Source organism: Salvelinus alpinus, chromosome 10 (genome assembly GCF_045679555.1).
Source record: "Salvelinus alpinus chromosome 10, SLU_Salpinus.1, whole genome shotgun sequence".
In the NCBI taxonomy this organism is placed as follows: domain Eukaryota; kingdom Metazoa; phylum Chordata; class Actinopteri; order Salmoniformes; family Salmonidae; genus Salvelinus; species Salvelinus alpinus.
The window spans coordinates 41875563-41889610 of NC_092095.1; the positions used below are offsets into that span (position 1 = coordinate 41875563).

At 42.4% G+C, this 14048-nt stretch overlaps 1 protein-coding gene across 3 annotated transcripts in view; it reads right to left on the reverse strand.

Annotated features, from left to right (window-relative positions):
- LOC139532060 (supervillin-like) overlaps positions 1–14048 on the reverse strand; it is a 124898-nt gene that overhangs the window by 25514 nt on the left and 85336 nt on the right. For all 3 annotated transcript variants that reach the window (XM_071329181.1, XM_071329182.1, XM_071329184.1), the window contains one exon: positions 4259–4395. In XM_071329181.1, the coding sequence (XP_071185282.1) occupies positions 4259–4395 (137 nt within the window). The remainder of the gene's footprint in view (positions 1–4258; positions 4396–14048) is intronic.

The window sequence follows — 14048 nt, forward strand, 5'->3', positions numbered from 1 at the left end:
TTATATCTGTGAGTAAAACAGAACTCGAGTTGGAGCAATCTTCCTGTCAGGAAGTGAGAAATCTGAACTCTGTTCCTGGGTCAGTTAAATAATTTGCAATTATTCTATTGGTCGACAAGCACTGCATGCGATTTCCCCTAGATGTCAGCAAGCGTTGAGAATTGGAATGGTGTTGCTAGGTAGATCTGAGGCAGTATAAATAGGCTTGGCACGAGGGGTGCACCCTTTTCAACGTTCGTCATGGCGCAAAGCAGACCTCAGGATGGCATTCTGAGAAGCTCATGTTATCGGCGTTAGATATATCCGGCTCTGATTTTATTCGATATAGGTGTTAGAAACATCATAACGTAGTTATTTTAAACCGAGTTATATCAGTTTATATGAGTATATTGCGATTTTCGGAATTTTCTTTGTCCTGCGTTTTGAAGAGTTGGGCATGTCTGGGCCACATAGCTAATGTTTTCTGCTAATTACACGGTTGAAGACAACATTCTACAGCCGAGCAACGATTATTATGGACAAAGGACAACTTGCCCAAGATTCTGATGGAAGCTCATCAAAAAGTAAGAACTATTTATGATGTTAATTCGTTGTTCTGTTGAAAAATGTAAAACTACTATTCCGCCATTAATTTCGGTGCGGTCTCGCTTTAACGCAAGCTGTATGTCGTAGTAACGTTAATTTTAAAAATCTAACACAGCGGTTGCATTAAGAACTAATGTATCTTTCATTTGCTGTCCAACCTGTATTTTGTAGTCAAGTTTATGATTAGTTATTGATTAGATTAGGTGCCTCTCCAAGATGGCGCCGGACAGATTGCTTGAAGTTTGGCTACTAATCACATTGTATAACGACGATTTGTGCCGCTACATATGCACATTTTCGAACAAACCCTATATGCATTGTGTAATATGATGTTACAGGACTGTCATCTGATGAAGTTTATGAAGGTTAGTCAAAAATTATATATCTTTTGCTGGTTTGTTACGATCCCTAACCTTTGCTGCTGGTAAATGGCTTGTGTTTCTGGCTATTGTGGTAAGCTAATATAATGCTATATTGTGTTTTCGCTGTAAAACACTTAAAAAATTGGAAATATTCACAAGATCTTTGTCTTTCATTTGCTGTACACCATATATTTTTCAGAAATGTTTTATGATGAGTATTTAGGTATTTGACGTTGGTCTCTGTAATTATTCTGGCTGCTTCGGCGCTATTTCAGATTGCAGCTGCAATGTAGAACTGTGATTTGTACCTGAAATATGCAAATCTTTCAGACTGTCATCTGATGAAGTTGTTTCTTGGTTAGTGACTATTTATATCTTTATTTGGTCGAATTTGTGATAGCTACCTATATGCAGGAAAAGAATGGTGGAGAAAAAAAGTTGTGTCTTTTGCTATGGTGGTTAGCTAATAGAAATACATAGTGTCTTCCCTGTAAGACATTTTAAAAATCAGAAATGATGGCTGGATTCACAAGATGTGTATCTTTCATTTGGTGTCTTGGACTTGTGATTTCATGAACATTTTATTATATGATATCCCTGTGGCTTTAGGCTAGGCTATGCTAGTCAGCTTTTTTGATGGGGGGGGATCCCGGATCCGGGTTTGTGACTCGTTAACAACCCAAATAGCACTAACAGTAATCCAAATTCAATCTATTGTGGAAGGACCACCAGAGGGCAGGCTGGGCTCACAGATGGTAGCCCAACAAGGCATGGGAGACAAGGTAACCAGAGGCAATTAAGCACAGCTGACACTACTAATGAGATATTCTCCTTCCCCTATAAGAGAGAGTATGGAACCAGCAGAGAAGGGGGAAGAACTAGCTCTGGAAGATGGCCACCGAGAGAGAGGAGCTATCTATGAAGAACCATTAAGACGGTGACAATCCGGTGACTTTTGTTGTAGTTTAAAGACAATCGTATTGTGTTCCTGTTTGATCTGGAGAAGAAGATTTTCATTGATTATGTTGGAGTGTTTGTGTTGACCAAATGCCCTCAATATAGAACTGTGTTCAATCAAGAAACCTACTCCTGACTCGTTTGTTCCACCTTCCCACTTTAGAGTGACGCCCAACACTGGACGAATTTACACAACATGAATGATATGTACAGCAGTAGATATTAGAGTGGGCTATGTCAAGAATCCAGTATATAAATACATATACGGTGTATATAAACAGTAACTAAAATGCAATGTACAGTAGTAGAAATATTAGTGAGCCATGTCGAGAATACAGTATTTACTGTAAATACACAGTACACAACCCCATGGCAAAATGGATAGAATTGCAGGAAATTAGCTTCCTAACCCGAGTCAAGAATATAAATACGCTACATGAGTCATGACCAAAAGTATGCGGACACCTGCTCGTCGAACATCTCCTTCCAAATCCATGGGCATTAATATGGAGTTGGTCCCCCTTTGCTGCTATAACATCCTCCACTGGAAGGCTTTCCACTAGATGTTAGAACATTGCTGAGGGGACTTCCTTCCATTCAGCCACAAGAGCATTAGTGAGGTCGGGCACAGATGTAGGGCGATTAGGCCAGACTCCCCGTCGGCGTTCCAATTCATCCCAATGGTGTTCGATGGGCTGAGGTCAGGGCTCTGTCAAGTTCTTCCACACCGATCTCGACAAACCATTTCTGTATGGACCTCGCTTTGTGCATGGTGGCATTGTCATGCTGAAACCGGAAAGGGCGTTTCCCCAAACTGTTGCCACAAAGTTGGAAGCACAGAATCGTCTATGGGGTATGTTACTGAGTATGTTACAGTCCCTTATGTCTCTCTGAAAGGAGATCCTCGCCCTGAGCTAGTCTACTTTATTGTCCAGGGACTGAACGTCAGCAAGAAATATACTCAGAAGCGAGGGATGGTTTGCTCGCCGCCTGAGCCTGACAAACACCCCTCCATCTTCTCCAGCATCAAAGTTTTGGTGTAGCACCCGGGATGAATGGGGCTGCCTCAGGAAGTCTAGACAAAGAAGCCAGGTCAGGAAAGTCGAATTTCTGGTGAGTGACCGCAATCTAACATCCCAAAAGTTATTTTCAAAAAGTAGGTAATAATACTAAAAACATTCACAAAAATAATGTAAGAAATAACACAGACACAAATTTTTGCAAAGTTAGCTAGTAGCTAAAAACAGGGTGACCATGTTTGTCAGCACCATCATTTCTAAAGAGCATAAGAGTCAAATGTAGCACGCTAGCAGCAACCAATCGAATTTGTTCTGCCCTAAACCAATCAAATTATTTCTGCAATTAGAACAAAGTGGTCTACACTTTATGTCAATCTGCTTGGGGTTTTATAGTCTGAATTATAGTTTTTTTTTATAGAATTTTAGAATGAAGTCTGTGTTCCTCCTGGCCATACAGAGTTTAGAGTTCAGTTGAGCAGAGTATGTCTAAAACAATGGCTCTAGGTCTGGGTTGATGTGTCACTGTGTGGCTTCCTGTTACTGCAGCTCCCCACACACATGTGTTGCTAGCTCCCACTACAATGCAGTACATTAATCAAAAATAACAAGCAAAATAGTATTTACTTCCTACACGTGATGTAGCACACGCCTAATAATAACAAAGTCCCTTTAAACCTCACTGACAGATGGTTACTCGCGTTCATCTATGGAGTATAGAAACATACCTAATGTAACTACACTGAACAAAAATATAAACGCAACATGTTTATGTTTCATTAGCTGAAATAAAAGATCGCAGAAATTTTCCATATGCATAAAAGGCGTATTTCTCTAAAATGTTGTGCTCAAATTTGTTTGCATTCCACAGGCCACAACCAACAGCCTGATCAACTCTATGCGAAGGATTTGTGTCGCTGCATGAGGCAAATATTGGTCACACCAGATACCGACTGGTTTTCTGATCCTCGTCCCTACCTTTTTAAAAAGTTATTTGTGACCAACAGATGCATATCTGTATTCCCAGACATGTGCAATCCATAGATTAGGGCCTAATGAATTTATTTAAATTGAGCTACTTCCTTATATAACTCAGTAAAATCTTTGAAATTGTTGCGTTTATATTTTTGTTCAGTATAAATAAGACAACACTGAGCAGCAATCCTTACAATATATGTATGACAACATTGGTGCATGTGTTTTGATCAGTGTGTCTGATAAGCCTGTACTTTTATCATGTTACCCCTGCTCATGAACCGAATTTCCCTCTAGGGACAATAAGTTACATATAACACCAAGAGCAAGAAGACTGAATGAAAATTAACATGGCAGACTCACCTTGGCCTTCTCGATGACGTTGGCAAACTCTCCGGTCCAGACATAGCAGTGATGGGGAGTGATGAGCAGAAAGCAATCCCCGCTGTTTAGAGAGGACGCTCTGGGCTCCACTAGTCTGGTCTGGACGTGCCGTCGGCCTGGTTATTATAAACCAGACAGAAACAAACAAAGACAGACAGACACAGATAGGCATATATTATCAAATGTTTTGATCTTGATCTTAACGGCATTTAAGAAGAAATCATTAAGAGTCATTAACAGGGCTCGGGTCAAAATAGTGCACTATATACAGTGAGGGAAAAAAGTATTTGATCCCCTGCTGATTTTTTTCGTTTGCCCACTGACAATGAAATGATCAGTCTGTAATTTTAATGGTAGGTTTATTTGAACAGTGAGAGACAGAATATCAACAAAAAAATCCAGAAAAACGCATGTCAAAAATGTTATAAATTGATTTGCATTTTAATGAGGGAAATAAGTATTTGACCCCTCTGCAAAACATGACTTAGTACTTGGTGGCAAAACCCTTGTTGGCAATCACAGAGGTCAGATGTTTCTTGTAGTTGGCCACCAGGTTTGCACACATCTCAGGAGGGATTTTGTCCCACTCCTCTTTGCAGATCTTCTTCAAGTCATTAAGGTTTCGAGGCTGACGTTTGGCAACTCGAACCTTCAGCTCCCTCCACAGATTTTCTATGGGATTAAGGTCTGGAGACTGGCTAGGCCACTCCAGGACCTTAATGTGCTTTTTCTTGAGCCACTCCTTTGTTGCCTTGGCCGTGTGTTTTGGGTCATTGTCATGCTGGAATACCCATCCACGACCCATTTTCAATACCCTGGCTGAGGGAAGGAGGTTTTCACCCAAGATTTGACGGTACATGGCCCCGTCCATCGTCCCTTTGATGCTGTGAAGTTGTCCTGTCCCCTTAGCAGAAAAACACCCCCAAAGCATAATGTTTCCACCTCCATGTTTGACGGTGGGGATGGTTTCTTGGGGTCATAGGCAGCATTCCTCCTCCTCCAAACACGGCAAGTTGAGTTGATGCCAAAGAACTCCATTTTGGTCTCATCTGACCACAACACGTTCACCCAGTTGTCCTCTGAATCATTCAGATGTTCATTGGCAAACTTCAGACGGGCATGTATATGTGCTTTCTTGAGCAGGGGGACCTTGCGGGCGCTGCAGGATTTCAGTCCTTCACGGCGTAGTGTGTTACCAATTGTTTTCTTGGTGACTATGGTCCCAGCTGCCTTGAGATCATTGACAAGATGCTCCTGTGTAGTTCTGGGCTGATTCCTCACCATTCTCATGATCATTGCAACTCCACGAGGTGAGATCTTACATGGAGCCCCAGGCCAAGGGAGTTTGACAGTTCTTTTGTGTTTCTTCCAATTGCGAATAATCGCACCAACTGTTGTCACCTACTCACCAAACTGCTTGGCAATGGTCTTGTAGCCCATTCCAGCCTTGTGTAGATCTACAATCTTGTCCCTGACATCCTTGGAGAGCTCTTTGGTCTTGGCCATGGTGGAGAGTTTGGAATCTGATTGATTGATTGCTTCTGTGGATAGGTGTCTTTTATACAGGTAAGAAACTGAGATTAGGAGCACTCCCTTTAAGAGTGTGCTCCTAATCTCAGCTCGTTACCTGTATGAAAGACACCTGGGAGCCAGAAATCTTTCTGATTGAGAGGGGGTCAAATACTTATTTCCCTCATTAAAATGCAAATCAATTTATAACATTTTTGACATGCGTTTTTCTGGATATTTTTGTTGTTATTCTGTCTCTCACTGTTCAAATAAACCTACCATTAAAATTATAGACTGATCATTTCTTTGTCAGTGGGCAAACGTACAAAATCAGCAGGGGATCAAATACTTTTTTCCCTCACTGTATGGAATATGGGTGCCATTTTGGACATACCCTAAGGGTGTTTTTAAGATTAGAATAGGTCTGGTTGGTTTAGGTCTGGTTGGTTTTATTGGATTTGGGCTGGATTAGGGAGGGGGGGGATTGGCAGGACAGGCTAGCCCAGGGTAGAGTGAGGTGACCTGGGTAACATGATTAAGCACCACAGCTGCATGGAAGAGGTGTAGAGAAGGAACCAAAACAACCACAAAAAAACACAAAAACATCCTCTGGAAAAGAAAGGACACCCTTCAAGAGCATCCTTCGTTGCTTTGGGTAAAAATGGCCAATTAGGCCATTTTTCTCTGTGGACCCAAGCACAGCAGCACTAGGAAATGGGTTACTACTGTGACAGATGTGGCTGCAATAAGCAGTGCAAACAGGCACAACTTACACGATCCTTTCTTATTTCCCCAAACTAAAAGACAACAAGGGCAAAACAATAATATAATTCAGCCAATTAGCATGCAGCAGCAGACAGCCATCTGCATCCCAAATGGCACCCCATTCCCTTTATTCCCAAAGGGCTCTGGTCAAAAATAGTGCGCTATATAGGGAATAGGGTGCCATTGAGGATGTAGCCAACGTTTTGCTGCTCACTGTTCTGGATGGTTTGCCTTAGCATGCTTGTTATAGGCTACAGTCTCCTTGATACATGGAAGAGGAAGATGTGCTTCCTGCCCTCAATATCTGTCTAATCTAGGCGAATGACCTCTCTGATGACTGAGGCTGCATCCCAAATCCCCTACATAGTGCACTACATAATGAATAGGGAGCCATTTGAGACACAGCCTGAGATATTTTTCTCCTCAATGTGATGCGACAGTCAAAGAAAACACTGCCTTCCTTCTTTGTGAGGATGAAACCATTATCAGAATACTACACATAAAGTATTACTCCAGTCCCTTTCTTGTCATTGTAAGATGATATACTATGAGACTGTCTGTTACTTTGTGTGAAATGTGTTTGGGATTCCAGCTCAGATTTATCCTCTAAACTGTTGCGTTTACTGTAGCATTGTTGACCTGCATGTCTCTCCAAAGAACTACGAGCATATGTCAATGGAGAGAGCGCGTTGTTGATTTCAAGGCCGTTTCTTTATTTAACCTTGACTTTGATAGGGAGTCATGCTGAGACCAAGGATTATTTTACAGATGAGCCATGTAATTACAGAAATACAAATTAATAAATATAAAAAGCAAAACAGATACAAAGCAATCATAGAAAACAAATACTCTTTATTCAAAATATCCTCAACAAGAAAAATTCTCTAGAGCAGTGGTTCCCAAACTTTTTATAGTCCCGTACCCCTTCAAAGATTCAACCTCCAGCTGAGTACCCCCTCTAGCACCAGGGTCAGAACACTCTCAAATGTTGTTTTTTGCCATCATTGTAAGCCTGCCACACACAATACAGTTATTAAACATAAGAATGAGTGTGAGTTTGTCACAACCCGGCTTGTGGGAAGTGACAAAGACCTCTTATAGAACCAGGGCACAAATAATAATATAATAATAATAAATAATTTTGCTCTTTATTTAACCATCTTACATATAAAACCTTACTTGTTCATCAAAAATTGTGAATAACTCACCACAAGTTAATGAGAAGGATGTGCTTGAAAGGATGCACATAAATCTGCAATGGATTGTATTGGAGAGTCTCAGTCTTAAATCATTTTCCACATGCAGTCTGTGCCTGTATTTAGATTTCATACCAGTGATGGCCGGGAATCCACCCTCACATTGGTACTTGGTTGCAAAGGACATGGCGATTTGCCAAGGCAGGATACTCTGAGCGCAGCCCAATCCAGAAATTTGTCAGTGGCTTCTGATTAAATAAAATTTTCACAGAACCGATTGTTGCAATTTCAATGAGTCTCTCTTGTTCAGATATCGGTAATTGGACTGGGAGCAGGGCATGAAAAGGATAACGAATCGAGTTGTTTGTGTCATCCGTTTCAAGAAAGTGCCTGCGTAATTGCTCCCCCAACTCACTCAGGTGCTTCGCTATATCACATTTGACATTGTCCGTAAGCTTGAGTTCATTTGCACACAACAAAATCATACAATATTGGAAAGACCTGTGTGTTGTCTTTGTTAATGCAGACAGAAGAGCTCCAACTTCTTAATCATAGCCTCAATTTTGTCCCGCACATTGAATATAGTTACGGAGAGTCCCTGTAATCCTAGATTCAGATCATTCAGGTGAGAAAAAACATCACCCAGATAGGCCAGTCATGTGAGAAACTCGTCATCAGACAACTGGAAATTATGGTCAGTAATGAAAACTTTAAGCTCATCTCTCAATTAAAAAAAACGTGTCAATACTTTGCCCCTTGACAACATACAATTCTGTATGTTGTAAAAGCGTTACATGGTCGCTGCCCATGCAAGATGGCGCTGACAGAGATGGTCGCCTCGCTTCGAGTCCTAAGGAAACTATGCAGTATTTTTTTTTAAATGTATTATTTCTTACATTGTTACCCCAGGAAATCTTAAGTCGTATTACATACAGCTGGGAAGAACTATTGGATATAAGAGTGACGTCAACCAATATTACGACCAGGAATACGACTTTCCCGAAGTGGATCCTCGGGGGTAATACACTTGATCACTACTACTCTAACTTCCGTGATGCATACAAATCCCTCCCCCGCCCTATCTCCATTGACTAGAACCATTCAACGCTGGTCTGACCAATTGGAATCCACGCTTCAATGTTGGTTTGACTCGGTGAGTGAGTTTATAAAGAAGTACATTGGAGATGTACCCACTGTGACTATTAAAACCTACCCTAACCAGAAACCGTGGACGGATGGCAGCATTTGCGCAAAACTGAAAGTGCAAACCACCGCATTTAACCATGGAAAGAGGTCTGGGAATATGCCTGAATATAAACAGTTTAGTTATTCCCTCTGCAAGGCAATCAAACAGGAGAAATGCCGGAACAGGGACAAAGTGGAGTCACAATTCAACAGCTCAGCCACGAGACCTATGTGGCAGGGTATACAGGAAATCACGGACTACAAAAAGAAAACCAACCACGTCACGAACACCAACGTCACGCTTCCAGACAAACTAAACACCTTCTTTGTCCGCTTTGAGGATAATACAGTGCCACCGTTGCGGCCTGCTAACAAGGACTGCCCCCCCCCCCCCCCTCTCCTTCTCCGTGGCCGATGTGAGTGAAACATTTAAACGTGTTAACCCTCGCAAGGCTGCTGGCCCAGACGGCATCCCAAGCCACGTCCTCAGAGCATGTGCAGACCAGCTGGCTGGTGTGTTTACAGACATATTAAATCGCTACCTATCCCAGTCTGCTGTCCCCACATGCTTCAAGATGGCCACCATTGTTCCTGTACCCAAGGCAAAGATAACTGAATGAAATGACTACCGCCCCGTACCACTCACTTCTGTCATCATTAAGTGCTTTGAGAGACCAGTCCAGAATCTTATCACCTCCATGTTACCCGGCCACCCTAGACCCACTTCAGTTTGCATATCACCCCAACAGGTCCACAGACGATGCAATCGCCATCACACTGCCCTATTTTAATTATTATTTTTTGTTTAACCTTCATTTAACTAGGCAAGTCAGTTAAGAACAAATTATTATTTACAATGATGGCCTAGGAACGGTGGGTTAAATGCCTTGTTCGGGGAAGAATTACAGATTTTACCCTGTCAACTCGGGGATTCATCCAACCAACCTTTCGGTTACTGGTCCAATGCTCTAACCACTAGGCTACCTGCCGCCCCGATCCCATCTGGACAAGATGAATACCTATGTAAGAATGATATTCATTGACTACAGCTCAGCATTCAACAGCATAGTACCCTCCAAGCTCATCATCAAGCTGGAGGCCCTGGGTCTCAACGCCACCCTATGCAATTGGGTCCTGGACCTTCTGAAGGGCCGCCACCAGGTGGTAAAGGCAGGAAGCAACATCTCCACCCCGCTGACCCTCAACACTAGGGCCCCACAAGGGTGCGTGCTCAGCCCCATCCTGTACTCCCTGTTCACCCACGAACGCATGGCTATGCACGCCTCCAACTCAATCATCAAGTTTGCAGATGACACAACAATAGTGGGCTTGATTACCAACAACGACGAGACAGCCTAAAGGGAGGAGGTGAGGGCACTAGGACTGTGGTGTCAGGAAAACATCCTCTCACTCAACGTCAATAAAACAAAGGAGATGATCGTGGACTTCAGGAAACAGCAGAGGGAGCACCCCCCTATCCACATCGAAGTGACAGCAGTGGAGAGGGTGGAAAGATTAAATCCCTCGGCGTACACATCACAGAAACTGAAATGGTCCACCCACACAGCTAGTGTGGTGAAGAATGTTCAACAGCGCCTCTTCAACCTCAGGAGTCTGAAGAAATGTGGCTTATCACCCAAAACCCTCACAAACTTACAGATGCACAATCGAGAGCATCCTGTCGGGCTGTATCACAGCCTGGTACGGCAACTGCACCACCCTCAACCACAAGGCCCACGAGAGCCACTGCCTGTTCACACCGCTACCATCCAGAAGGCGAGGTCAGTGCAGGTGCATCAAAGCTGGGACCTAGAGACAGAAAAACAGCTTCTATCTCGAAGCCATTGGACTGCTAAACAGCAATAACTAACTCATAGAGGCTGCTGCCTACATTGAGACCCAATCACTGGTCACTTTAATAAATTGATCACTAGTCACTTTAAACAATGCCACTTTAATAATGTTCACATTACTCATATTATTACATTACTCATATCATAAACTCAGCAAAAAAAGAAATGCCCCATTCAAAGATAATTCGTAAAAATACAAATAACTTCACAGATCTTCATTGTAAAGGGTTTAAACACTGTTTCTTAACGGTTGTTAAGACACTAACAGCTTACAGACGGTAGGCAATTAAGGTCACAGTTATGAAAAGCTAGGACACTAAAGAGGCCTTTCTACTGACTCTGAAAAACACCAAAAGAAAGATGCCCAGGGTCCCTGCTCATCTGTGTGAACGTGCCTTAGGCATGCTGCAAGGAGGCATGAGGACTGCAGATTTTCTTTCTACCTCTGTTTCCACTCCTTTCCTCTTTTGACCTTACCCTTCCCAGTCACCTCCCACCCACAAGGTAAGCAATACACTTGACCTCATCTTCACTATAGGCTGTTCTCACCTACTAACCTCACTGCAACCCCATCCATGTCTCTAATCACTACTTTGTTTCTTTTTCTCACCATATTTACTCCAACCGTACCCACTCAGCCTCGACCCAGATGGTCATGTGCCGCCGCAATCTTTGCTCTTGCTCTCCCACTACTCTCTCCTCTTCTATCCTTTTGCCTCTTTTGCTAAATTCTTCTCCCTCCTGTCTCCTTAATATGCCTCTTCATCCTACTCTCCTCCCTTTCCGCATCCTTTGTCTCACTGTCCCCTTTCCTCTCCTCCCTTTCCTCCTAGCTGATTTTATTGATTTATTTGGATCCCCATTAGCCGACCCCAATGGCGACAGCTAGTCTTACTGGGTGCTGACACATAACGAAAAAGACATTACAGACAAAATACTTTATAATTTACATACCTTTAAAAATGTTAACATTTAGTGTGTGTGTGCATCTATCAGTTACACATACGTCAGCACATACAATGAGTAGGTCACATGGGGGAGAGGCGCTGTGCCGCCAAAAATGTATTGTATGCTGCTGCTTAAATTATGTAATATGCCAGGAAAGTAATACTAAGTGTATGTTGTGTATGTTGTGTAGTAAGCTGTTAATAGCCCAATAGCCCACCCTAATAATTGTCTCATTTCCCCCTCTTTCGCCTTCCTGTTCTGACTTGGTGGTGCACTTGTAGCCTACAGCCTGTTTTAGAGAAATGTGATCTTTGAATATTGTAAGAGCTTTCATTGCCTGCTTATATGCCCCCTTATCCTACGGTTCTGACTTGGTGTACAGGGAGAACACTGTCAAAACGGTCCATGTTCTGAATTCTGTCACTGTACATTTCAAAAGTGCTGAACAAATAGTTATATTGACTACGTCTGACCTAGCTTGCTCATTAATGTCTTAATCGAAATCATGGATATCCACTCGTCGTCCCCTTTTGCCATTGTTTGTACATCTCAATTGTCAGTAGAAACCACATTTGTTTAAGCAAGTCAACCATTTGTGCGCGTGTCAGTGTTGTGTGTAAATTGACTATGCAAACAATTTGGAATTTCCAACACATTAATGTTTCTTATAAAAACAAGAAGTGACGCAGTCAGTCTTTCCTTAACTCTTAGCCAAGAGAGACTTGCATGCATAGTATTAATATTAGCCCTCTGATTACAATGAAGAGCAAGACTTGCGGCTCTGTTCTGGGCCAGGTGCAGTTTAACTAAGTCTTTCTTTGCAGCCTTGACCATATGACTGGACAATAATCCCCGTAAGATAAAACTAGATCCAGCAGGACTTGAATATATATGTTTTGACCACGACAATTTACAATCTAAGGTAACACCAAGTAATCTCCTAAACGTGTTCAACAGTCACACCATTCATTACTAGATTCAGCTGAGGACTTGAACTTAGGGAATGATTTGTACCAAATACAATGCTCTTAGCTTTAGATATGTTCAGGACCAGTTTTTTACTGGCCACCCATTCCAAAACAGACTGCAACTCTTTGGTAAGGGCAGTGACTCCATTAGCTGTGGTTGCTGATGTGTATATGGTTGAATCATCAGCATACATGGACAAACATGCTTTGTTTAATGCCAGTGGTAGGTCACTGGTAAAAGAGTAGAGGGCCTAGAGAGCTGCCCTGTGGTACACCACACTTTACGTGTTTTACATTAGAGAAGCTTCCATTAAAGAAAACCCTCTGAGATATATAAGATAGACAGGTCTGAATCCATGATATGACAGAGGTTGAAAAGCCATAACACATACGTTTTCTCAACAACAGGTTATGGTCAATCATATTAAAGGCTGCACTGAAACCTAAAAGTACAGATCCCACAATTTTCTTATTATCAATTTCTTTCAGCCAACCATCAGTCATTTGTGTCAGTGCAGTACAAGTTGAGTGCCCTTCTCTATAAGCATGCGGAAAGTATGTTGTTAATTTGTTTACAGAGTAATAGCATTGTATTTGGTCAAACAGGCTAATGCTAAGATCTGGCAGCAAGCTGATAGGTCTGCTGTTAGAACCAGTAAAGGCCGCTTTACCACTTTTGCGTAGCGGAAGTCTTTGGGCTCCCACCAGGCTTGAGGACAAAGACTTTCCTCTAGGCTCAGATTAAAGATATGGCAGATAGGAGTCAGCTACCATCCTCAGTAGTTTTCCATCTAAGTTGTCAAAAAATAAATATATATTTTACCTTCATTTAACTAGGCAAGTCAGTTAAGAACAAATTGTTATTTACATTGACGGCCTACCATGGAACAGTGGGTTAACTGCCTTGTTCAGGGGCAGAACAACAGATTTTTACCTTGTCAGCTCGGGGATTCAATCCAGCAACCTTTCGGTTACTGGCCCAATGCTCTAACCACTAGGCTACCTGCCGCCCTGTTAATGCCAGGAGGTTTATCATTATTAACAAATAACAATAATTTGTTTTTTGTTGTTCCGTTCTGGGGCTGAGTGATTCACTGCGTGCTAACAGAACAGGGCTGCGGACCGCTGAGCGGAATACGAAACTTCCGGAGGACTTATCATCCTCCCACTCCCTCCTCTCTACCTTCCTTTCCTCTGTATCGCCTATTTCTGTCACTCTACATTCAAGCTTCTGCCTCCAACCCTGAGAAACTTCTCCAAACTTCTCTTAATCCTCCACCTCCTCTCCTCCCCTCCCTCTAAGCGGACCACTGAAAAAAAGTTGACGACATCCGCTCCTCATTCA